The sequence below is a fragment of the Eleutherodactylus coqui genome, chromosome 7 (assembly GCF_035609145.1).
Source record: "Eleutherodactylus coqui strain aEleCoq1 chromosome 7, aEleCoq1.hap1, whole genome shotgun sequence".
NCBI lineage: Eukaryota > Metazoa > Chordata > Amphibia > Anura > Eleutherodactylidae > Eleutherodactylus > Eleutherodactylus coqui.
Genome location: NC_089843.1, coordinates 94,960,684 through 94,987,852, shown reverse-complemented (window position 1 = coordinate 94,987,852; position 27,169 = coordinate 94,960,684). Strand labels below are relative to the sequence as shown.

The 27,169-nt window shown below is 45.5% G+C and overlaps 1 protein-coding gene across 7 annotated transcripts in view; it reads right to left on the bottom strand.

Moving 5' to 3' along the window:
* The window catches only part of PCM1 (pericentriolar material 1), a 116,820-nt gene extending 91,610 nt beyond the window's left edge, over positions 1-25,210 (bottom strand). For 6 of the 7 annotated variants that reach the window (XM_066573411.1, XM_066573413.1, XM_066573414.1 and 3 more), the window contains exons 1-4: positions 25,062-25,210; positions 12,620-12,750; positions 7,640-7,882; positions 7,190-7,462 (exon numbers count right to left, since the gene is read on the bottom strand). In XM_066573411.1, the coding sequence (XP_066429508.1) occupies positions 7,190-7,462; positions 7,640-7,882; positions 12,620-12,715 (612 nt within the window). In that variant the 5' untranslated portion in view covers positions 12,716-12,750; positions 25,062-25,210. Of the gene's footprint in view, positions 1-7,189; positions 7,463-7,639; positions 7,883-12,619; positions 12,751-19,595; positions 19,671-25,061 lie in introns of those variants that run through there. The other variant, XM_066573412.1, reaches the window with a different exon arrangement.
* Between the last annotated feature and the right edge of the window lie 1,959 nt (positions 25,211-27,169).

Here is a 27,169-nt window from a genome sequence, read left to right as displayed (position 1 = left end):
ACATGGTTACACATATATACACACTCTAAACCTAATACGTTGTTGATGTACACTTTGACTTTATGACAGTCAGTCTTTTTATGTAGGTGTCTATCACTATGGCTCATCTTCACTTGGCAATCTATGCCCACTCTTCCTTGCAAAAGCACTCCAAATGTTTCAGATTGCGAGGGCATCTTGTGTGTAGCGCCCTCTTCAGGTCATCCCACAGATTTTCAATGGGATTCAGGACTTGTCTCTGGCTGGGCCATGCTAAAACGTTCATCTTCTGGCAAAGCCATTGTTTTGTTGATTTGAAGGTATGCTTTGGGTCATTGTTATGCAGAAAGGTGAAATTCCTCTTCAGCTTTTTAGCAGAGGCCTGGAGGTTTTGTGCAAAAATGGACTGATATTTGGACCGTTCATAATTCCCCCCCACCCTAACTAAAGCCCCAGTTCCAGCAGCAGAAAATTATCCACATACATAATGCTGCCTCCACCATCCTCACTGCGGGTATAGTGTTCTTTTGGTGATGCACACTGTTGGCTTTGAGTCAAACATACCTTTTGGAATTATGGCCATAACGTTCCCCCTTGAGCTCATCAGACCGTAACATGTTCTCCCACAAACTTAATGGGGGTTCTGACAAAACCTATCCGGGTTTGGATGTTTTTCTTTGTTCGAAATAGCTTCCGTCTTACCCCCTTGCCCCACAGCCCGATATATGATGAATACGGGAGATGGTTGTCACATACACTACACAACCTGTACGTACCAGAAACTAGAGTTTGTGTAGCCTCCTCATTTTCATTAGCCTGGAATATTGTGTTACCATAAACCATCTCGCAGCAGCTCACATGGGTCACAGATGTGACCGACAACTTCTTCATTCAAGTCCCAGTAGGTTTTCAGTAAAAGTCAAACTCACAACAACTGGTGCTCTTTAAAAGGGACTATATCACCAACATATTTTACTATTAATTAAAACCAAAGAGAAGCATTTTCCATTATTCTAATCTGTTTTATGCTTTACTGCATCCCCATGGGCCGTTCACAAAATGGGCAGGAGGGGACCCACTGACTTCTACATGAGACTGTTTTACACATGCTCCTCAGTGACCTGTGCGGGTGTCATTTTTGGAGGAAGGGGAAGAACAACAAAAATAAAAATAACTCCTATTTTTTTCACGTTCCTCAGAGCGCTTCGCCCATTGTTTTCAATGGAACAGTCAAACAAATCACATGCTGCGAGATATGCGGGTGTGATGTGATGTTTCCCATTGAAATCAATAGCAAACACTTGCCGATCGTCCGCGAGTAAAACGTTTGTTGACAAGCACAATATTGAGCCAGTTTTTTAGCCTCGACATTAGGCTCGCCCATGTGAATGTGGCCTAATGGGGTTCTGTCATCAGGTTCATGCTGCCTGAACCACAAGAAGCAGGAACCAAAGTTAAGGGAATTCCTGTCGCCCCCGTGGTTGTTTAGTTCTGAAGCGCTGCGGCGTTTGACAATACACACACTTTGAATTTTGAGCCAAGCACCGAGTGAAAAGTTGGGCAGTGCCAGCCTCTCCCCGCCCGCAGAGGGGCAGCCCTCTCCCTATACACAAGCAGGGAGACAGCTGTCACTCTACATGCTGGGGGCAGTAGGCGGCGGAACGGCCTGACCCCATGACGGGGAGCTCAGACTCAAACTCCAAAGTGTATTCATTCTAAAAAGCAGCAGTACTTCAGAATAAAACACTCATAGTGCGACAGGCAAGCCGTGTCTTGGGTTCATGGTAATCAAGGTTCGGGCAGCACAAATTCGATGACAGAATCCTTTTATGCTTGGATATATCCAACACGACAAAAGTCAAAACGTGTACTTTTGGCCTCCATCAAGCCATGTGCATTTTAACCCCTTATCCTCGACTGTATTGGCCATTGACGCAGTATGTGCTCTTCTTAGGCTGGGCTCACTCAACTGTATGTTTGCCGACTATTACATGGGCTCTGTGCTCCCATGTGATAAGCGGTAACTCGCAGGCAATGAATTACATGGATTACGCAGTTCCGCTCACATTAGCATGTTTAAATGGCGTAAAACACGAGTGCAAAATAGAACAGAGCATGTTCTATATTACCACATATATATGCGAGAGAGCCCACTGTTCTCTATGGTCGCATATGGGTGGTGGGTATACGTATCATCAATAAGAAATGGCGTGGGAAATAAAAACAAAAAAAAACAAGCCTTGAGTACGCGGTCATGTACAGAACAATTTTGCTGCCATACATGGCAGTACGCAGGATCACGGCCGACTCTACAGCTGTAAAAAAGCTGCAATACGCTGCAGGACCCCCACAGCGGTTGCGCTTATGGCTATGTGAGTCTGGCCTTATTTGGAGAGCCACTTCAAAAATAAACATACCCAGAGACATTTCTACACCAGAATTCAGCCGCAGAGGCATTATAGTAAAACTGATCCAAAAAATATGATAAAAATCACAACGCTTCCTTAAAAGTTCAACTTTGTTAATCCATGCCATGACTAAGGCCGCCAGCAGACGAGCGGGTCGGATCCGGCAGCGAGAATTTTCGCCGCGGGGCACGAGCGCCTGCAGGGACGAGCCCGTACTCACCCGCGCCTGGCAGCCCTGGCTCTTTCATGTGCCGGCTTACGGCGCATGTGCAGACAGGAGCCGGCGGCCGGGTGAGTGACGTTTCTGTGTGGGGCTCTGCGAGCCCCGCACAGAAATAGGACATACCGCGGTTTGTTTGCCGCGCGAGATTTCGCGCGGCCGTCTGCATAGGATTGCGTTTGTTAACGCAATCCTATGCAGGCTTTGAGCGGCGGAAATCCCGCGGGAAATCCGCCCGTGTGCAGGCGGCCTAAGAGAGGAAACATTAGAAACGCGTAGGTGCTGTTGTGTGCAGTCACTACCTTTGTTATTTTTATGGATTAACAAAGTTAAACTTTTGAGGGAAATGGTGGGATTTTTATCTTATTTTTAAGTTCACTATACATATCTCCAAGAGTCCATTGGAGTTTCCCGATGCACTTCTCTAAGCAACATTAAGGTTGAGAGCATTATTTGCAAGATTGGGTGAGCTGACCTTTTTTCTGTTTTTTTGAATTATAGTAAAAGTATAGTAAAAGTCACATGTTTTTGCTCATGTCCTGTTAACGTAAATCATTTGTGACCTCTGCTTTCTGCGCCGTCCTCTCCAATTTTTGTGATAAGTGTATGGGGGTTTTTGGGACAAAGACCAAGAAATTTTGTGTTTAATATACACCGCAAACTGGTGTAAATTATATCACAAATCTCCTTGCTCCTAGCTGATGTGGATTGCTGTGTCAGCGCACAGAGAAGTGGAAAGGAGACGAATTCATAAAAGAGGCAAGCGTCTACATATATTAGGTTCACCATGCACTAGCAGTAGCACTAGCACTAGCAGAATATTTGCTAAAACCGCCTGTGGAAGTGCCAGTCTTAATAAATTTCCCCCATCATGTGGATTATTATATATATTTATTTTTACAATTGCACCACACGGTCCATGGTGTATTGCTGCTGTATATGTTTGTGCAAGGATCTTTTTGATGTATAGTGCTGACAAAAGGCTTAAGTGCAATGAACACAAAGTCTTACAGTCAGACACAATGGTTAGGAGGAGCAGGCTTTCTTTATGCGTTTATGACAAACTAGGAACAGAGTAAAGAAATATTAAAAGGTGGACCTGCAAGAATATTTTTACCTGTGCAGAGTTACTATGTTTATTGTTATTTGAAACACATTTTATTACAAAGTTTTAGGACTTTGGGAGCTGGTGACACTAATATATAATATAATATATATTTCCAGAATAGACAAGTGAAGGCAAGTACCTAAGTAAATTACTTAAAGGGGTTGCCCCGCGCCGAAACGTTTTTGTTTTGTTTTTTGCATAGGCCCCCCGTTCAGCGCAGGACAAACCCAAGGGATGTGTTGAAATTAAAAAAAAAAAATGTTATTTACCCGAATCCCCTCTCTGCAACTTCTTCCTTCTTTTACTCCAAGATGGCCGCCGGGATCTTCACCCACGATGCACCGCGGGTCTTCTCCCATGGTGCACCGTGGGCTCTGTGCGGTCCATTGCCGATTCCAGCCTCCTGATTGGCTGGAATCGGCACACGTGAAGGGGCGGAGCTACGCAATGACGCGTAGAAGGGGGCGGAGCCAGAACGCCGCTCGTGCCCGGACCGACCAGAAGGGAGAAGACCTTTCTGCGCAAGCGCGTCTAATCGGGCGATTATACGCTGAAATTAGACAGCACCATGGAGACGGGGACGCCAGCGCAGGGAAGGTGAGTATATAACTTCTGTATGGCACATATTTCATGCACGATGTATATTACAAAGTGCATGTATATGGCCATACAGAAGTGTTTAACTTAACTTGTCATCGCGGGTCAACCCCTTTAAGCACAACAGTATAAAAGGTCATGCATCAAAAAGTTGGGTGTTACTAAATGATTCACTGAGGATTTCTCGTTTTCCTTTATTTCTTCAAAATCCAGTGAGGTGTGCTGGTAATTCTACAGAGTCACATCAAATGGATGCATTGTGTATCTAAAAATTATAATGAAAACTGTGCCCTTTCAGGGTCATCTTTATCACAGTAAACTTTTTTTGTAATGAAAAGATGAAAAAAAAACAAAAACAAAAAAACCTCCCAATAAGTTTTGCAAATCAATTTCTTGTACACATGCATATTTATGGCAACGGTACAATTTTGAGCTGAGCAGTTAAGGCCTCATGCACACGGCCGGGTTAGATTTCGCCTGTAAAATGTCGCAGCGGAATTAGACCTGGCGTCTCCCAGAAACTCTATACTCACCTCTCCGGATCCGCTGCAAGTGTCTCGCACGATGCGCCGGGGCTGGGCCATGAAGCAAATTCCCGCAATACTTCCTCAGTGCCCATTGCTTGGAATCAACGGCTTCCATTGACTGCAATGGAAGCCGTCCGCGCGATTCTCCACACAGAATAGAACATGCTGCGATTCTCCCCCGCGAGCAGAAAAATAGCAGTTGATTTCCGCTCGTGGACAGGGGAGAATCATTTATCACAGCATGTCTATGGGCGGACATTGCTGCAGAATTCACGGCGGATGTATGACCGCGAAGTCCGCAGCGATAATCTGTCCATGGGCATTCGGCCTAGGGCATACAAGACCTACGGAAAAGATAAATATGTAGAGAGTTCATATATGCCACTTATGCCTAGGTTAAAGCGCACATATGTGTTACAAATCATCACACACACCAAGTATCTTAACAAGACAGGTACAGTAAACATGTCAGGCACAGAGGTGACTGGATGACAAAACCTGTGAAAGACAATCAGGGAGAAAAATACTGATTGGATTGGTAAGGGGAGCGATAATATGAACTAAAGTATGAGAGTTACTTCCCTGGAGTCACTTGAGGCAGGACAGGTGGAGAGATGACCATTATATCTGTTCTCTCAGTTGCAATTCAACCCACCTAACCCTCTCTCCTCTATACAAACACTAAACCAGAAAGTTAAACCTTTCATCCTGATCTGATTTCTAACTAGGGCTAAGCCACAAATCCTGAACGTAGAGCTTTGATCCAAATACCATTTAAAGGGAACCTGTCAGCAGTTTAGAGCAAATTAAATCAATGATAGCTAGAGAAGAATAAAAAAAAAAACAAATATAGAGAGCAGCCAAAGATGTTCTTGTTACAGCATCTAAAGGTTTCATGCATTGTAAAATTGACTTATAATAAATTCCCACACTACGTTAATCCAGCTGAACAGTCTGGTAGGCGGGTACAGACAGTCTTTGCTGCCCACAGTGTGCTCCAATCCCTAACCATCCCCTACAGGGAATGTGTGATGAATGACATCTATATGTTATCTACAGTCCCATCCAAATCACGCAAATATGCCATCTAATCATGGACCTGCAAACATGCAGAAGAGCCAGTCGATTCTTGCCATTATAGGGCTAAACAATCTGCACATGTGCAAGTCTGTGATTGTGCAGGATTTGGTTATGTTTGAGTATTTTGTAATCATCCACGTTAAATGTGACTCACGAGAATGACTGGGATTTGGAGTACACTGTGGGCATCAGAAATGGTCAGAACCCATCCACAAGACCATTTGGGCTGGATTAACATACAGCTCAGATATTAAAAAGCAATTCTACAAGGTATAATGGAAGTAGACCTGTGGAATGCTGATTTTTTTTTGTTCTCTAACCCTTTGGCATTGCTTTAACCCTTTCCAATCCACTGTCTGACATCTTCCTACATTCTGATTGAAGCTTGTATAGCTCCAATGTCAGAAGATGTCCGACAGGCTATTCTTACAGTCTATTGCCAGCCACTCCGCTGTCGGAGCCTCTCTTGCGCGCACACACACATTGGTTTAAGCCAGCAGATAGAACCGTTGTATAACAGCAAAAAAGAGAAGGCCTTTTAGGAAACGCCGAATCTAAAATTGGATTGGAAAGGGTTAACACGCTCAAAACTGGTGACAAGGTCCCATTAAAAACTAAGTCTCAGTTTTAATAGGTTATCAACATCTAAGCTCAATACCTTATATTCTACTCACAGCATCTGTTTAAAGGGGTTTTCCAGGGAAACTATTACTGATCACCTATCCACAGGAGAAGTCATCAATAGTGGATTGGCTGGGATGCGTCGCTCAGACCCATCAGCGGAGCAGGCACATGCTGTTAGCGTCGCAAATACTCAGAGGTCGGAGCAGAAGCAGCTGAAGTCCGCGCCAACTTCTGTGTAGTGGCCGTGGCTTGTCAGTGCAGGAACAGCTCTTTCAATGAGAGCCGTGCCTGCAGTTACAAGCTCCCGCCACTACACAGAGGTTGGAGCAGAAACTTCCACTGCTCCCAGCCGATCAACTATTGATAACCTATCCTAAAAAAAAGATCAATAGTATTCTCCCTGGAAAAACCCTTTAAAATCATGATGGATCACGTACATATTTGGTAGTGAAAGGGATGTATCATCCAATCATAAACAAACAAAAAAATTAGGTAAAATGGTGCACAGTTAATGAGCCACGTGCTAGTGCTAATCCATATGAATCCATTACTATTCAAAATTCTGTACTAAATGTTTTAGGAAAGAAAACAATGAATGCAAAAGAAACTAGATATTCACATATAATGCAAGACAATTACACCATACCTGACTTCTGTCAGCAGCTGGTTCTCTAGGACCATCCTCCTCCAAAGCAGCCTGGTAGTTTTGCAGTAGTTCTTTAGAAAGAGGAGAAGACAAAAAGTCCTTGGTTAACGATGAGATGCTGGTTTCTTGCTTTGGGGGACTTGAAGAAGCAGGTTTATCTTTGTTAGTGTTCAACTGTAGTGGTAGAAAGTTGAAAGGTTTTTTGTTCTCAGAGAGCTGCCGTTTATTGTTTGCTGCTGTTGCTCTTCCTTGAGAATCACTCCCAATGCTCCTCTAAAGAGAAAATTAAGGAACATTTAGAAGACTACAGAATACAGTTGAAATTTATAGCTTAGTGACATGGGATGTTATGTATTCTATCTTTTTAAGTGTAAACAATAAGAAAAAAACAGAGCATTCAAGCAGAGAAAAGGCTTATATACACAAAGAGCTTTACAAATATAGCAGCACCTGATCCAAGTCCCCAAAATTTATCTTTTGCTTCAGTCTCTCCAGTTCTGCCTGTTCTGGGACAGACATTTGGGACACATATCTCGTATGTGGGTAAGTATGTGGTGTTCTTGTCCTCCTACGACCAACTCCCGGAGAAGACCCAGGAGAGATGTCATTTGTGAGCCGGGATTCACAGTCCATGCCAAACTTTTTCTTGTTTTTCTCCGACGATCTGTTTGCTTTCTTTTGTCCACTCCACTCCTAAATAAGGCAAATGGGAAAAACATGTTAAGCGAAAGAAAGGTAATGACATAGCAAAAGACAGCAACGTATTGAGTTAATCCCTTTGTGACATCTGTGTGTGTAATATATATAGAACTTTTACATATTCGGTATATTATAAATATATCTTCATCCGTGGCAGGTGCATGCTGTGAAACACCTCCAATCCCAGTTATAAACCTCTTAGATACCATGGTCAATGCGGACAATGGCAACAAAGCCATAAGACAGAAGGATACCTCTGTCCCTCAATCACCCACCCTCAAACAAAATTGTGGGGTTTCATTTGGGTGACAAGGCAGTTAGAAGACCTCAAAGCCTGTCATTTAGCACCAGCTGTAAATAATCACTAAGGAACACCACAAAAGTAGTCTACAATACACAGCAACACTTCAGTGAGGAGGACTGGGGACACAGGACCCCTGTTCAAGATCGGCAGGAGCAAGTCATCTCTATCCTAAGCATAGGGGTTACTTGTAATCTTGGTACAACAAAGTATCACTCGACTTATTTAACACCATGGGGGACTTGGTGTAAAATACTTAACATAACTCAGAAAACTCCTTTAAGACAACTCTTACACTTCTGAGAGAATTGAGAATCAAATAGACTACCTAAAGAGGGGGAAAACTGAAAACCAGAGGATACAATCATATAATGGCCATAAATACTGTTATCCCTTATGTACATACACAGCAGCTTACCCTGAAAACAGGCAACTCCAGATGACATGTACAAGCGTTGCAAAAAAATCATGTTGATTGACCAACTAAAACACGTACCAAGAATATTTATAATATGTCTGGTCCTGAAAACCCAAAATAACCTTACAGAGGTTAAAAGCTTTTTATTCAGAAAAATAATGGGGAAACATAGTACATAAGACACCGAAATGCTTTTTTGTTCTTCGTTGATATTGTTATTGGAAGGATTTTTTTTTTTTTTAACACGTTTCTAATAGGTCACAGGTATAACATATGACTATACTACTTAAAGGGAACCCATCAGCAGTTTCAAAACTTCCAATCTGATTACACCAGCAGACTACTGAAATATAGCAATTTACAAACATAAATTTGCTAAACTACCATTTAAAAGCATACCTGCATAAGGCATGTCTTAAAATCTGCCAGGCTACATGCTAACATCTGCAGTAAAGCCTAGTGAGCAGGACCAAACATTTTATTCTGAGAAGAGTTTTTAGCATAAGACCCGCCCGCATGCCCTTAAAGGGGTTGTCCCGAGGCAGCAAGTGGGTCTATACACTTCTGCATGGCCATAATAATGCACTTTGTAATGTACATTGTGCATTAATTATGAGCCATACAGAAGTTATAAAAAGTTTTATACTTACCTGCTCCGTTGCTGGCGTCCTCGTCTCCATGGTGCCGACTAATTTTCGCCCTCCGATGGCCAAATTAGCCGCGCTTGCGCAGTCCGGGTCTTCTCCTCTTCTCTATGGGGCTCCGTGTAGCTCCGTGTAGCTCCGCCCCGTCACGTGCCGATTCCAGCCAATCAGGAGGCTGGAATCGGCAATGGACCGCACAGAAGCCCTGCGGTCCATGAAGACAGAGGATCCCGGCGGCCATCTTCAGCAGGTGAGTATGAAGACGCCGGACCGCCGGGATTCAGGTAAGCGCTGTGCGGGTGGTTTTTTTAACCCCTGCATCGGGGTTGTCTCGCGCCGAACGGGGGGGGGGGGTTTAAAAAAAAAAAAAACCGTTTCGGCGCGGGACATCTCCTTTAAGATTGTGGACCAGCGCATGCATAACTGGAAGCAACAAATCTGCACACAAAAGGGATACATGATCTGTGCAAGAGTCAGTTCACAGCACTCCGTGGTTGACGTGGACCACCGCAGCTGAGGTGGGAGGGCTTATGCTAAAAACTCCAGCCAGAAGAGACCGGATGGGCCCACCCATCGGATTACCGACATTAGCATGCGGAACTGGAAATTTTGAGACTTTTTCAACAGGTATGCTTTCAAATGGAAAAATAAACTTTTTGGAAATTGCTGAATTTGGTATTCTGCTCCCATAGTCAGTTTAGTAGGGCTGAAACCACTCACAGGTTCCCTTTAATTTTCTTGTCAGTTGCTCTGTAGAGCCCAATATTTTGCCTAATACTGAAAACAAAAAAGACAAAGTGCTGTGAGCAAACAAAGCTGGTATTATGACTCGCATGTATGTTTAAGGTTTTTGCACAGACATGTCACTTTTGCTTAGCCAGAGCTCTAAAAGAAACAAAGCACACAGATAATACATTATCTATAGACAGTGTACACCAACGTAACCACCACCTATGCTTTGTTGTTTCAAACTAATTGCCAGCATTCTGTACTTATATCAACGCTAATAAACATTCATGCAAAAATACCACAAGTTTTTTATTTATTTATTAAATTTTTCAAAACCTTTTCCCATTGGCATTCCATTGGAGATTATCTAAATACACAGGGGCTTGTATCAATACCACAATGTGCATGTTTATACACACGGTTGTCAGGACATATGACCAAGTATTTCAGTACTTATCAATGTTATAAGGGTTTATTCAGTTTGCTTCTGTAATTTAATCATGTAGGAACACCTACTTAACACAATCCCATTAGTTTACCAGTTCTCCTCTTCAATCCTCCAAAGCACATTACCTCTTCTCTAACCTACCACAGATGCAATCACTCCTAAAACTCAACACACACTTATGTATGGTTAACATTTCTGTGAATCTCAAGGGAAACAAATGTTGACAGGTATGTTATTTGTATTGTCGATTTAGGGCTGATGAGCTGGATGCTTGATACCACCTACCTGAGATTTAGGTTATCAAAACTGTATTGGACCCCTTTTTTTGTTCACTTAAGGCCTAATGCCCACGGACGGAAATTTCACAGCGAGATTCTGCACAGAATTTCCGCCGGTGCACGCTGCCATAGGATGATTGCATGCGTACACGCAATCCTATGCAGACAGCCACGATTTTGATCACGGTAAATCCACGTGGTAACAAAATCACACCATGTCCTATTTCTGTGCGAGCCTCTAACATTTTGCATTGACTAAAGTATTCAGTCCCTTTGGTAGAACACTTGAGATTTTGCTCTAGGATCTCCCATTTTTCTTGATCATCTTTTGAGATGTTTTTACACCTAGATTTGCAGTCCATCTGTGGTAAATTTAGGGGATTACACTTAACTTTAAAAGACATACACCTGTCCATCAAAAGTATCACAGCTCACAATGCATATCAGCTCCAAAATCAAGCCATGAAAAGGAAAGATCTGCTTGTAGAACTCAGACAGGATTGTGTGGAGACACAGATCTAGAGAAAGCTACAAAAAGTAAAGTTTAAAGGATCAGAGTGGCCCCATAATTCTTAAATGGAAGAGGTTTAGAACAACCAGCACTCTTCCTAGAACTGGCCGACCCACCAAAGTAATTGGAGGGTGAAGGTTCATGGTAAGAGCAGGGACTAAGAACCCAATGGTCTCTCTGGCTGAATCACTGAAGGTCCTGTGTGCAGATGGGCAACACTTCCAGAAAGTCAACCATCACTGCAGCCTCCATCAATCACAGCTTTATAGCAGAGTGGCTAGAAAGAAAACGCTCCTCAATAAAACACACAGGAATGCCTGCTGAAATTTTCCAAAAAGCCCCTAAAGTAATAACTGTGAAAAACAAGATTCTTTGGTCTGATGAAATCAACACTGAGCTTTTAGGCCTCGATTTTAAGCATTGTCTGGAGGATACCAGGCACTGCTCATCACCTGCCCAACACCAGCCATACAGTGAAGCACTGTGGTGGCAGCTTCACGCTATGGAGTTGTTTTTCAGCGGCTGGGATAGGTAGACTGGTCAGGGTTGATGAAAAGCCCAATGGAGCAAAGTACAGAGATATCCTTGATTCAGAGAGAGAACCTTCTCACACTGGGCAGAAGGTTCACTTTCCAACAAGACAATGACCCTAAACACAGTCAATACAACACAAGAGCGGCCTAAAAGGGGTTTTCCAGGGAGAATACTACTGATCACCTATCCTCAGGATAGATCATCAATAGTTGATCAGTTGAAGTCGGTCGCTTGGGACCCTGACCGATCAGCTCTGCGTGTGCATGCGGTCAGCGCCGCAAATACACAGAGGTCGGAGCGGAAGCAGCAGAAGTCTCCACTCCGACCTCTGTAGTGGCCAGCACTTGTAACTGCAGGTACAGTTCTTGGGGATTTCAATGACAGCCATGCCTGCAGTTACAAGCGCCCGCCACTACACAGACTTCTGCTGCTTCCGCTCTAACCTCTGTCTATTTGCGGCGCTGACAGCATGCGCCCACTCAGCTGATCGGTCAGAGTCCTGAGCTATGGACCCCATCCGATCAATTATTGAAGACCTATTCTGAGGATAGGTTATCAATAGTATTCTCCATGGAAAACCCCTTTATGGTCAACTCTGTGACTGGACAAGCCTGACTTGAATCCAACTGACTTAGGTCAATGCAAAGTCTTAGAAGCCTTCGTAAATTTTTTGAAAAATGAGAAACTAACATTTTATTTTCACTCTGTCATTATAGAGAATTGAGTGCAGAATTACGGGGAAAAAATTCAATTACTTTTAATTTGCACACGGCCGCAGCACACCAAACTGAGGGGGGTGGGGGGGGGAGAGTTAAAGGGTCTGAAGACTTTCCAAATGCATTGTATACATTTCTCCAAAAAATATTACCATATTGTTCAGTCTGTCCTCAAGAGATTCATGACTCCAGTTGGGCAGATCCTGATCAGTGAGGGTTTCTTCAGGTGGACCTCCTCCAGTAGCCATAATCTCCTTCAGCGCTCAAAAGATAAAATATATACCTGTGTTGAGAAGGTTAAGAAAAAAAACAACATTAGAGATTCTACAAAAAAAAACAAAGCAAATTGAATCCAGACACACGATAGAGACTCCCATTAGATTACTAATACAACAGGAGCCGCATCACTCTGTCGGTCAGTCACTCCTCATAACAAGTGAGGGCCTTAAGACCCTTTTACACAGAACAATCATGCGGTTTGCACGATAATTGTGCAGTGTAAACACATGCAGTTTATTACAAAATCAGTGATACATCGCTGATCGGATCATTCATGTAGACCATAATATAATCGTTGGTCTGCCACTGCATCTGCCTATGAGCTAACGTCTGTGTACTGCAAATGGAGGCAGACGGGCCGGAATAATCTGACCCGCTCCGCCTCCATTCACTGAATGATCATTGTTGGTATGGTGTCAGGGACCATGTGCAAAAGGCGCATTCAACCAATATTTTAGTCCCGTGAAAACTGAAGTAGTGGCAGAAAAAGCAACCATGGTAGTGAAAGTAGTCATAACTTTAGTCTACCAATTCCCACCATAGGGTTTTAGGTAGAGATGAGAGAGCGTACTGACTAAGGCAAATTACTCGAGTAGTGCCTTATGCGAGTACCTGTCCGCTCGTCTCAAAAGACGGCACCAGAATCTTTTGAGACAAGTGGGCAGGTACTCGCATAATGCACTACCAATGGCTGTGAATGGCTAACTCATGCAGCGTCAGCTAATCACAGCCATTCAACATTGAATAGCTGTGAATGGCTGACGGCGCGTGAGTTAGCCAATCACAGCATTAGCTTTCTGGAGGCGGGAATTTCAAGCCCCGCATCCAGAAAGCAATGCTCTGTCGGGGACGAGGAGGGAGCGACAGTCTGCAGCAGCGCCACTGGAGGTGAGCACAGTTTTTGGGGTTTTTTTTTATAGCCGGCGTATAAGACGACCCCTGACTGCAGAGCAGATTTTTCGGGGGTTAAAAGGTAGTCTTATACGCCAGAATATATGGTATTGCTTTTTGAAAAATGAACTTTCAAAAACATCAACCGAGAGCTTTAGGCCCAATGTCCACGGGCGGATTTTAATTATATAATTAGCTTGAGTCTCCTGCACAGGAGTTCCGCAGCTCTAGGCGCCCATAGCGATGCACTAGCATCCGCAAAACAATTTAGAACACGCGGATGCGATTTCTTCCCGGCATGCAGATCGAACAAGAAATCGCAGCATGCTCCATTTTTCTGCAGATCCTGAGGGACGGCTTCCATTGAAGTCAATGGAAGCTGTCCAATCCGCGGCACAGCCACGGCTGTCACTGTGTCTGTGCCGCGTATCCACGGGAAAGCAGGAGATAAAAAAAATAATTTACACTGCGCATGGGACCAGCACGTGGCCGGCGCGTCTGGACATGTCCGCTGTGCTGAAGGAAGAAGATCCAGCCGGCATGGACCCGGCTTACCTGTCCGGTTCTTCTTTTTACTGTACTGCAAAAGTGCCAGCCGGCACACATGCACAGTACATTTTTTTGTACGGCAATCTCCCTTCATTCATACATACATACCCCGCGGAGAGAGTGTGTGGGGTATAAATAAATTACCTGAAAGCGCTGCGGAATAAGTTGACGCTATACAAATAACTACTCTCCCCTGACTGGACTCCTGACTGAGCTAACATCTTCCTCCTTTCTCCTCCTATGACCAACTCACTGGACTGCCTGCCTGGACCAACTGTCACCTCACAGCATACACACGCTTCAATCACAGGTTTCCACACTACTCTCACCTTACGGCTTAACAGCCTATCAGGTTGCTCGGCTCATCAGTGTTGCTGCCCTATCAGGGCTGAATCTGCGGGCAACCAATGAGAACATGTCGCCAGGCAGATTATTAATAGCTCAGTTGTAGGGCAGGTTAACCAGTGGTTAACCCCCGCTTAAACACCAAAAAAAGTGACACAGGCGCTTTCGTAGGACCCATTTATGGGCCACTACACAAGAAAAAGTAATCTCTCAGTGATACGGGTGAAAATAAAAGCACAGATTCGACTCTAAGCAAGACTCAAAAAAATACATGACAAAGTAGAAAACTTCCAGGTTTTTATGACGCGCATGAACCCTGTGTAAAGGCCCGTACGCATGAAACCGTATGGCTGGGTTTACACAGGGCAGATTTGCAGTGGAAATTCCGTCCGTAGATTTCGCTGCGGCTGCTAATCCAGAGGTTGGCCAGCCATGGGAACGAGATTTGTTAAAAAATGGCCAATCCGTCGCGGCAAAGTCGCAGAAGCCAGTGCTGCGGTGCGGATTCCCCGGCCGCAGCATGTCAATTTTTTTTTCCCATTGCAGCCGCGCTCTCCTCTATGGGAGCACCAGCTGCAACGGAAAAGCATGCGGCCAAGCAGCTCTAAAACCCGCGGCTATGTGCCACAGGTTTTGAAGCAGTTTTTCGCTGCGGTCAAACCGCGAGATTCTGCCCTGTGGGAACCCAGCCAATGACTTCATTACTGATAAAATATTACACACATTTGCAAGGGAAAAAAAAGGGAACCCTTTGGAATTACCTGGTTTTCTGCATTGAAGATGTGGTCCGATTTTTATAGCAAGGTACCTTTATACAGGACAACCGTCAGATGCAGTAGCGCCTGACAGCCCTCCCAGCGACTATGGCGACTATGCTTTTACATAGTTATGGCTTTCAGAAGATGATGGCAGAAAATAGATTTTAAAGAATTAAATATCTCTGAAAAAAATAAAAGTAGTGCTGCATATATTTGGTATAGTTATCACACAAACCAGTAGAATATAGTTATGTCATTTTTGTTTAAGGTCTTTAAGTACATTATATAATACCATTGAAAAATACAACTCAGCCCTCCAAAAAACAAGCCCTCAGACATCTACATCGATGAATAAAAGGGTTATGATTTTTTTTTTTTTTAAATGGGGTGGCAGTAAAAACCAAAAATGATCAAAAAAAAATAGGTAGGATCCTTAAGGGGTTAAGAACACAAGGGGCAATCCAAAAAGACGTAACAAAGAGCTCAAAAGGTAACAGCGAGAGATCTGCAGAAGACTATAAGTACTGAACAAGAATCACGGACAACATGAAGGAGGCTGCAGCTGTCCAAAAAAATAAGATAAAAAAACACCACACACACACAAAAAAAAAATGGTACAGCTCAAGATTGCTTGAGACCACCTGGATGCTTCATGATGCCTCTTAAGGCCCATTTAGACAACGATTATTGCTCAAAAGCCGTCTTTTGAGCGATAATTGCTGTTTCTAACTGCACTTACATCGTGCAGTTTTCAATAAGCAGTCGCTGATCATGATCTTTCAGCACGCTGAAAGACAACGATGAGCATTACCAGGAATTCATAGCAGGATACAGCTAATACTATTGTTTCAGCTGCATCCTGCTCTCTGATGACAGACTGGGTATGAAGAACAGAGCGGTCCAGCTGTGTTCTGCATACTCCGCACGAAGCGACCAGCTGAGCGCTCCATGAACAGGCAGGGTATGAAGAACACAGCGCTCCAGCTGTGTTCTGCATACCCCGCTCGGAGCCCTTGGCTGTATAACAGCCAGGCGCTCCAAGCAGAAAACAGCTGGATGCAGAAGACAAGCGGCCCTGCTTGTCTTCTGCATCCCCCGCTCGGAGTGCAAGGTAATCGCTCAACGTTTAAGCGATCACCTTGTCCTGTAAATGCACACAACGATTATCGTTTAAAAAGACATCTTTTGAGCGATAATCGGTCTAAATAGGCCTTTTAGGCCCATTTACACACCCAGGTAGCTTTCAAAAGATTGAAAGATCAGCACTCTTTTGCATAAAGTACTTATAGTAACTAATTGCTATTATTACTTTATTTGCTTCATTTGCATGCAAATGAGTTTCTGGGAGCTATTACAGAACTCAGCAGGAGGTCTGAGCTCTGTAATTAGCTCCATTATTCAGCTCACTGTGGAGAATTCAGCACCATGGACAGCGGACACAGCATGCATTCCTGCTTATCAGCTGTTCTGCTGAATTACAGTTTTCAAGCAGAACTGAAAAAGGGTCCTTCAGTTGAACAGTGAAAGATGGGCATATTTAGATACAATGATTATCGCACAAAATACGGCTTTTGAGCAATAATCGTTGTGTCTAAATGGGTCGTTAAAAAGCATTGGAACAGATCCATGTCCAAAAGTGGAGCTTTTTCTTGATAATTCCTTTTATTCAGATTTTTACACTTGAACTAACAGTCAAGAATCTCGCATTTTCATTCACTTTCTTCAAGGTTACAAAAAAAACAAAGACGATTTCTCATTTAATTGTATTGATTCTTTTTAAACACAACAGTATTTCAGGCATGTAAATTGACGCATCCAAATCGGACTGCTTAATGTGGTGACACTTCTATTTTTCCTCCGCTTGAGGATATTGTAGAGCCAATACACCATGCATTGCATAGAGGAAGCATATGAAAAGACAATGGAATTAAAACCAGATAGTGAAACATTTTCCCTTTTTCTAGCTGTTTTTTATTTTCTGAGGGTGGAATGTTTTATTCTGCTGTCGGTACATGACCAGCTTTCCTGAGCTGGTATCAACAGCATTTAAGGATATGCTTTAGGGCAGCCTCAAGGGCCAGTCCCACAGAGGACAGGAGGGGACCCAGTGGCTTGTATGGCAGACTGTCCAGGCCTGTTCTGTCACCTGTGCAGGGGTCATTTTGTGGAGCAGAGAACAAACAGTCACAGCTAATCTCCACTTGTGAATGGTAGGGCCTGTGTTATCTACATAGAGGTGTTACGTTTCAGTATAATCCTACCTGTGATGTTATGCCTGTTTACAAAGGACGATTCTCGTAAAACAAGCGCACGAGTGAGTGACGTCACCGCTGGTTGTTCGCGGTTGTGCAGAATCATTATGGGAATCGCTCACTTCATATTCTATGTAAGACACTGAGGGGGGAGACCTAACGAGAAGTGACAAACAAACGGAAAGCAAAAGGAAAGCCCCCGAAGACTTCAAGGTTAAACTTAACGATTATCGCACACATTACTACGCAAATTTTCAGCGACAATCGATCCTTGTAAATAGGCCATCAGGCCACTGTCACACAGGCTGTTTTTTTAACAGTTTTAAGCCCGGCATTTTAGATACCGCGCTAAACGCTATAAACGCCTCTATTGGTTTCAATGGGGCTTCTCCTGTATGAGATGTCGGTGAAACCAGTGAAAATGCCCTTGAGGAGGCCACGTGACCGCATGTCAGATCCTCGCCAGGGTAGAAGATTGGGAAGCAAGATGCGGACAATGCTGCATGAAGTACGTTGGGCTTACGAGTTTAAGGGCTTATTCACACAGGTGAGAATCTCACGTGAGTTCTGTACGCTGAGGGACGCACGAATATCAACTCCATTCTTTTGAACGGACTTATTCACATGAGTGATCTTTTTCCTTTGCAGGGAGGATACAAATCACAGCATGTTCTATCTATGGGCGTTCCCACGGAACCCCTCCCCATTGTCTTCAAATGGGACCTAAAAGACAGTATATAACACTCACATCCCGTGCGATGTGCATGAGAGTGTAATGCTTCCCACTGAAATCAATGGGAAAAACTGGCGATCCTCTGATGTGTGTAAAACACGTGCCTGAGGATCGCAATTCCACAGGAGCGATGAGAGGTCTTTTTGTAATAATTAATGCCTTGCATTGGCATAAAAACGCACATTGGCAAGTGTGATAGCACACTCGCCCGTGTGAATGTAGCGTTAGAGTACAACTCTTTTAAAGGGGTACTCCAGTCTATTTTAACGGCAGACCCCCGTCCATCAGCTGAACTCTGCAGCGGGCCTGAAGTCGTCATTAATGGTCAGAGGAAGCAGATGGAGTGCCGGCTCTACTCCCATTGAAATCAGTAAGAGCGCCGCACGGTCACTATACTGCCTGCTCAGGACCGGATGAGAAGGATGAAGCAGCGCACCCACTGATTTCAGAGTAAAGTCATTGCTGCCCCTCACCACTGATGATGAACACCCCTCTAACCCCTACCAGATGCTGTGACATTACCCTTACAGCGCTGTGCATCCAAGTCAGCCCAGAAATAGTCATCAACTGAAACACGTATGTAGGGAGGAACTATCCAAAATTCCTCCTCAAAATTATGCAAAATTTAGAGCTCACTGAGGCCGGTTTGACATCCGTGTTGGAGTCTCCAATAGGAGGTTCCTTCGCAGATCTGGCACAAAATACCGAAACAGCACCATTTCCTCTGACTATAAGCCAGGCAGCTGAGCGGAAAGTGAGCGGCCCCCAATGTAGTCAATGGGGTCTGTTCTACACTGTCAGCCCCGGGGATTCCCCTTTCCTGCTCCTCAATGGAGAAGGAAACCGGAACCGCGGGCGCAGGTGTGAAGCCATCCAAAAGGTGCTTTTACACGCAACGATTATGGCTGGTATTCCTGCGATCGCAGACAGGAACCATAACCGCTGGGACCCGTCCAGTGTGGTCTGCCCAACAGCTGGCCCGTTCCTCCCTGCACTAGATAGCAGCAGCACAGCTAGGTATCCTGCCTTCTGTTACACTGTGTCTGTCCAGAATCAGACAACAATCAGGTGAGGATGTCTCATTAGTAATCCGGGCACTAACACAAGGGTCACTTACTTTAGCGGTAGTATGACGGAGTCCCCCCGATTATTTCCCGTTGTCCCCGGCCCGCCCCGTAATGTAGTCCTATGAAGAGTTTACTGTCTCCACAGCAACAAGCCGCACAGCAGCCAATCACACGGCGGCAGCGGCTCCGGAGCAGCGAGACCAGCAGCCGAGCCCCCGGTATATACAGACACGAGCACCGCGGCCCGCACTCACCAACCAAGCGGGCAGCCGCGGCTCCGGCACGACTCACGGCGACATGGACGGGCTCTACAGGAATGTCATGTGGGCGGTACCGAACACAGGGGGAGGAGCTACAGACCGCGCCACACAGTGGAGAAGCCGCGCCACCACACACAGCGCGCCGCACACTGGCGGCAAACCTGACAACACGGCAGCCCCCGCAGTGTGTAGCCGGCACTACAGGCGCTGGTCACGTGACAGGTTACCTGCAAGCACTGCATACAGAGCGCTGCTTCTAGTCCTGCCACAGTGGCTGCGGCCTGTGGGCGGCGCTCTGCCATGTACATCCCATCAAGTGTCATTAGCAGGGGATTCTTCAGAACATCCAGCGGCTAGTCGGGCAACCAAGGCACCTGCTCCCTCATCAGTGAGTGGAGGGCTCCTCTATAGTCACTACATAAGAACTGTAGTACAAGAGCTAGTAGGGGATGACTGCGGCCTGTGCGGGGCGCCATCTACTGTGGAGTACTCCGCGCACCCACATGCTTCTCACTCTGGTGTACCTATAGGGGATGCGGTTGCTCCCAGGCCCAGAAGCCTTAGGCTGGGCTCACACAGGGCGGATTTGCAGCGGAAAATCCGTCTGGAATTTCGCTACGGCCGCTAATCCCGGCATTAGCCAGCCATGTGGATGAAATTTCTCAGAAATCTCGTCCACACGGTACGGCGAATCCGTCGCGGGAAAGCCGGTGCTGCAGCGTCGATTCGCCAGCCGCACGCCCTTCTTTTTTTTTTCTGCTGCAGCCGCACTTTCCTCTATGGGAGCGCCGGCCTAAGCGGAAAAGCGTGCGTCCAAGCCGCTTTAAAACCCGCGGCTCAGTGCCAAAGGATTTGAAGCAGCACTATCCTGGCGGAAATCTCGCGTTTTTTCACTGCGGCCAAACCGCAAGATTTCTGCCGGGAATACGTCCCATGTGACCCCAGCCTTAGGGGGCTCATAAGGCCTCTCGTCTCCACATAGGGAGCCCAGTGCTATGAATAAAGCATAGTTGGGGCCTCTGCTTCTCCACCTAACACACATCCATTATAAAGCAGTTCACGCTCTGCAGAACCACCCAGTGTGGTGGGGTGGCCTTATAGGTTTGTCACTTGAGGGTGTGTTCACCCCCCATATTCGCCGGTAACACATCCAAGGTGCGTCTGCAGGAGGACCCACAGCAGAGATCCGCCGGACACTCCATTCACACCGCCATGGCATTCCCCACACAGACTCCAGCTTTAGGCCTCATGTCCACGGCAAAAATTAAATTTTAAAAACCATGCAGGCTTCCCATGCATGCAATCCCCACCCATAGGGAATCATTGGGCACCCGCAGGTAATTAAATCCCTGCGGATGTCATTTCCCCCCGGCGTGCTGATCACACGCATGGGAAAACAACCGCAGTATGCTCCATTTTTCTGTGGTTTTCCCACAAGGACAGCTCCCGTGGCTTCCACTGAAGCCAATGGAAGCCGTCCAGATCCGCGGTACAAATGCAGCTGTCACTGTGTCCGTGCCGCGGGAAAGCAGGGGTTAAAAAAAAAATAAAAAAGACAGCGCGGCACATGCGCCTGGCACACCACCAGCGTCCCTAGCACACCCGCCGTGCAGAAGAAAGAATATTTAGCCGCCACAGAGGAGAGCCCCGCAGCGTCTAGACATGCAAGCATATTGTATTTTCTGGCCTCATGTCTGCGGGCCGGGTGGAATCCGCTGCAGGATTCTGCACAGGTAAACCGCGCGAACCCGTGGACATGAGGCCTTAAAAATGGGTAGAAATCTGCAGCTATACAGACCTCTGGTGGCAGATCCACATGTGGATTTAATCGTTTTTAGTGGCCAAATCCAGGTGTGGAATTGCCAGCACAGATTCCACATGCAGAAGACATGACAACCACGCTGTAACCATTGGAAGTAATGGGATGTGGATTTGCCACAGAATGAGTAAAAATCTGCTGTGTGAGCACGACCCGATTCCTACTGCAGATAGCATGTTCCATGGAAAAACCCAAGCATTAGCCCCATGCACTAGGGACAACGTATCATTTTAGTAGTGACAGTAAGAGCCACCCCCATAGGAACCCCAAAGCATCTACAAAAATGCTGTGTGAACGCTCATTAAGGGCGTGTGTGTTGCACCCCAGAATCGCAGTGACAACACAGACCTGTCCGTGTGCCGTCCTGCACAGATCACGCACATTACATGTTCTATTCGCTGCCAGTAAAAGGGACAATAGGAGAAGCAGTGACTTCACTTAGACCGTCGGTTCATGTGTTCTACATAGGCATTGGGCGTGGATGGTAGCAGATCTGATGACAAGCCTTGTGAAACTCTGATTCGCAGACCCTTAAGCGAGTTAACATGGTAGAGAATCTCGCACAAACATAAACCCCATTCTTTTAGATGGATTCATACATGAGCGATGTTTTCCCAAGACGCATTGCGGGGACCATAATAATAAGAAATTTGGATAGCGCAAACTCATTCCGCAGAAAATAAGTATGTACTATCTTTTTGGGTTCCTCGGAACTCACCGCCCATTGTTTTCAATATGGCAGTAAAACACATTGACACGAGTGCAATGCGAAGTTTCCCCATTTAAAACAACTGGAAACACTTACCGATCCTACTTACTGTAGTGATAGGAGGCGGTTATGCCATAAAAACAACTCAACGTGAAAAAGCATGTTGGCAGGTGCCATATTGGGCCAAGTACAATGTGCTTACACCAGAAATCTGCATACCTAGTGGTGCCCAAAATCCACAGGATGTTAAAGGGAAAGGTTGCTTAAAGGGGTTTTCCAGGGAAATAGGCTGGGGTGTGCCGCTCAGGACCCCGACTTTTCAGCTGAGCGGGCACATGCTGTCAGCGCCGCAAATACAGAGGTTAGAGCAGAAGCAGCGGAGGCCTCTGCGACGACCTATGTGTAGTTTCCAGTGCTTGAAACTGCAGGAATGGCTCCCATTGATTTCAATGAGAGCTGTACCTGCAGTTACAAGCACCAGCCACTACATAGATGTCGGAGCAGAGGCCTCCGCTGCTTCTACGCTGACCTCTCTATTTGAGGTGCTGACACCATGCGTCCGCTCATCTGATAGGTTGGGGTCCCGAGAGGTGGACCCCGGCCGTTCAACTATTGATGACCTATCTGGCTGATAGGTCATAATGACTATTTCCGTTGAAAACCACTTTAAGTGTAGGGAATGTTATAAACCATTTACCACCCACCCATTAAAGGGGTATTCCCATTTCAATGTTCCCTGGCTGAAAGGAAAAACCCATGGTTCGTTTCCCTGACGGCCTTGCTAGGCGTTACGGAAACAGCAAGTCTAGTTCAGCCAGAGGAGAGGGAGGAAGGGTCCAAGTGTGCACGCTTCTGCCGCAGCAGCGCAAAGCAGAGGCACTCAGAAGACTAAAATAAGCATATTGGTTTCGGGGGAGGGGGGGGGGGGGGGTTCTATTACTACTAGGGTCAATCACTATTACTGGGGCCACTGTTGGGGCCCGCTCACTACTACTGGGGCCACTGTGCACGTTGCAGCATACCTCAAACTGACTTTCAGTACCTTTATGTGTGGCAGAAATTCTGCAGCATTTCCACATCCACAAAACAGTAGAAATCCGTACAACTGGCAATCAGCGGCTTTTCCACAGCTGATTTCATGCGCTTCACCTCACCTCCTCCAAAAGGGTTCCAGATGTCAGCACTCCCCAGCTTCCAGTGCCGCTGGTCAGGTAAGGTCACTACAAGCCGCTAGGAGCTGGGGAGCACTGACCGCAGGAATCTGTTGGAAGTAGGTAATGGGGAGCGCCCGCTACATAGTATGAGATCAGCTTAAAAAAAAGCAGCCACTTGCCAATAGTACGGATTTTGACTTTTATAGATGTGGAAATGGCGCAGAAATTGTTACCTGTCTTTTTTGAAACGGCCCTATACTTTTTATAATTCTGACGGAGGTAAAATGATACGTTGTGATAAGCCCCGCCCCCTGACACCCCTCTCTGCCCCGCCCCCTGACACCCCTCTCTGCCCCGCCCCCTGACACCCCTCTCTGCCCCGCCCCCTGACACCCCTCTCTGCCCCGCCCCCTGACACCCCTCTCTGCCCCGCCCCCTGACACCCCTCTCTTAAAAGGAATTCTGCAACTGTTGACCTTTCCCCCCTCCAACAGTAATTTAGGGACCATAAAACTTTCACTCCGCTATCAGTGTCTAGTTGCAGAATTCCTTTTAAGTGCGAACCAATCACATCCATATCTGTGCCTTGTCATAAGTATGTATGTTATAAGTATGTATAAATATGCATGCCTCTTCAGATCCAATCCATAAGCCGGAAGAAGTACCCTGCGTTGGTACGAAAGCTCGCTATTATTACATCATGTATTTTTGTTAGCCATTAAAAGGTATCATATCTACAAGATTACGTCGTTTCTCTTGCTGAGAACAATCACATTTTGCTCCAAGATAGAACACAGCGCAATCGGTTTTTCTTGTGCAGTTATATCGCACAGCCAAATAATGTGAGCAGAATCACTAGAAAAATCTATAATGCATGGGCAGATCCGTGGCAAAAGAAGACTCAGCAGCCAAAAGGACACGATGGCTGATACTGTCAGAGCTGATACTGGCATGGATATCACACAACTGACAGAAGCAGCGCAAAACCGAAAAACATGGAGGGAGCTCAGCTGTAAGGTCGCCGAGGGTCGTGAACGACTAAACGGCCAACAACAACATTCAGCCAAAACGGATTCCCATAATAAACTACAACTCGTCCCGCAAAATACAAGGTGCCGAACTACACTGAGGGGGACTTAGTGACGACAGACGGAACACAGAAGGGGAGAGGGCATACTGCCAACTTTTATCACTATTTATAAAGGCATGTCACAGCGCTGTTTAACGCACCCAGTCATTGTGATGGGGTGTAAAAAGGGCAAAAACGTACCAAAATAGAGACCGCGCTCGAGAATCACAGTGCTAAACCCCGTGTATGAATGCAGGTCTACAAGGCCCCAGTCTCTGTGGGTGCGGATGAAGACGCTGCCGTTACACTGTGTATGGCTACTCCGCGTGTTGCTGGGGGGCTCCCCTGTAATAGTGGCCCCCGAGGACCACCGGCCGGGGATTCATCGCTGCAGATACGGCCGTTTCGTCACCATCACACATGTAATCAGCACCGCAGACATTTTTCATGTTTACTTCTGTGCAGCCCTTCCATCACAAGGCAGGGAGCAGCCTGGGCTCGGAGACATGCTGGCACATGTAGTCCTACAGCCACAGCCTGCACACCATTGCACCAGACCTGCTGCTGTGTGGTACTACAAGTCTCAGCACAACACACAATTGGGCGCAGGGAGCTCCATTACCGAGCACAGGTCTGCGGCTGCAGGCTCTTCCCCCACCGCCGGTACCGAGACACAGGGCCCAGCCCCTCCGTACAGCCGCACACTCACCTAGCACAGCCTCCGGCCTCCTTCACTACTCCTTCCTTTCAGCTAGCAGTCCGCCATATTGGGAAACAATCCTGCAAGTTGACGCGCTACGGAAACACGCCGGTTACCTCAGCAACCACAGAAGCGGCGGAGAAGGAAGAGAAGGCGGGAAAAAACTGCTCTCAGTCACGTGACCTCTGTCAGGAAAGCGTTGTCCCGCAGCACAGCGCCACCTGGAGGTAGGGAGTGGTGAACGCAGGGAGCGGATCCCAAGGTCTACATGGCTGTAGAGTGGAAGTGAAGGTTGTGGCTGCATGCAGCTCTGCCTGTGTAGGGGCTGTACACAGAATATTAGGACTTGTTTATTATACCAGTCGCTTATTATAATGCACTTGCTGGAATTAACCTGTTTGACGACTGCCAGTTAATATTTTTTTCTCGGCTTTGTTTTTTCATCCCCGTCTTCCAAGATACGTAGACTTTTTATTTTTTGACGTGGCTGTGCGACGGTTTGTTCTTTGCAGAATGCGTTCTATATTTTTAACCCATTAAGAACGCGGCCATTGTTTTTTTTTCATTTTCGGCTTTTCTTCCTCACTTTCCAAAAATCATAACTTTTATTTTTCCATTGCAGTATATGTCTAATGGCTTGGTTTTTTTTTGCGGGACAAGTTTTATTTTTTTATTTCTTTTAATGGTTCCATTTAATGTACTGAAATACTTTTACAAATTTCTAAGTGAAGAGAAATGTAAAAAAAATTATAAAGTTTTATTTTTGTTGTACTGCTCTAAAAAAAATAAAATATCTTTGGAAAAAATAGAATGATTTCCTGCCACCGTCTTCTGACAGCCATAACTTCTTTATCTCTCCGTGGACACAGTTGTGCGGGGCTCATTTTCTGCTGGACGTCCTGTCATTTCTAGTCGTACCATGTATGATTACATGCAATTTTTAGATCACCTTTTGTTACATTTTTTCTTAGAGACTGGGGGAACAAAAAAAGCACAATTCTTGCATTTTTTTTTCTGACGATGTTCACCATCTATATATATAAAATTGAATGTATGCGTGTCTGTCTGTCTGTTTGTCTGTCTGTCTGTGTGCTACTACACCATTCATCCGATCGCCATGAAACTTTGGGAAGTTGTTGAGTACACTCCTGGGAAGATTATAGGCATGGTACAAATATCCTACGATAAATGGCGCGCGTGCGAGCGTCGTCGACAGTTACGCCCCCCACGTAGATCATTCGATTTCCATCACTGCCACTAATTCTCTCACTTCCCGGTGTCATAGAAACTTGAAATTTGGCAAGAGCATTGATTATGTCATAAATAGGAAAAGCTAATGGGTCCCAACTCGATTATTCAATTCTAGCGCAAAAGAATTAGCGTCCAAATTTTACGTACGGAATGTAATTTTCTCACTTTCCGGTGTCATAGAAACGTGAAATTTGGCACGAGCATTGATTATGTCATAAATAGGAAAAGCTAATAGGTCCCAACTCAATTATTAAATTCTATGCGCAAAAGAATTAGCGTCCAAATTTTACGTACGGAATGTAATTTTCTCACATAGAAACTTGAAATTTGGCACGGGCATTGATTGTCATAAATAGGAAAAGCTAATGGGTCCCAACTCGATTATTCAATTCTATGCGCAAAACAATTAGCATCCAAATTTTACGTACGGAATGTAATTCTCTCACTTCCTGATATATATAAATGAATGTCTGTCTGTCTGTCTGTCCTTTATGCATTACTACACCATTCATCCAATCGCCAAGAGACTTTGGGAAGTTGCTGATTACACTCCTGGGAAGATTACTGGCATAGTACATCTATCCTACGATAGGTGGCGCACGTGCGAGCATCGTCGACAGTTATGCCCCCCAGACAAAGATCGTTTGATTTCCATCTCAAGCACGAAAGCAAAAGGCATTACGAGCAATGGGATGAGTGTTCAACCAGAAAATGATGCATCCGCCGAACGTTTCGCAAGACAATTGCTGGATATTGAGAATGCTGAGGTAACATGAAAGCTGTGCTGTGATTGGTTGCTATTTCTTATACTGCTGAGGTAACATGAAAGCTGTGCTGTGATTGGTTGCTATATATAATACCGCAGA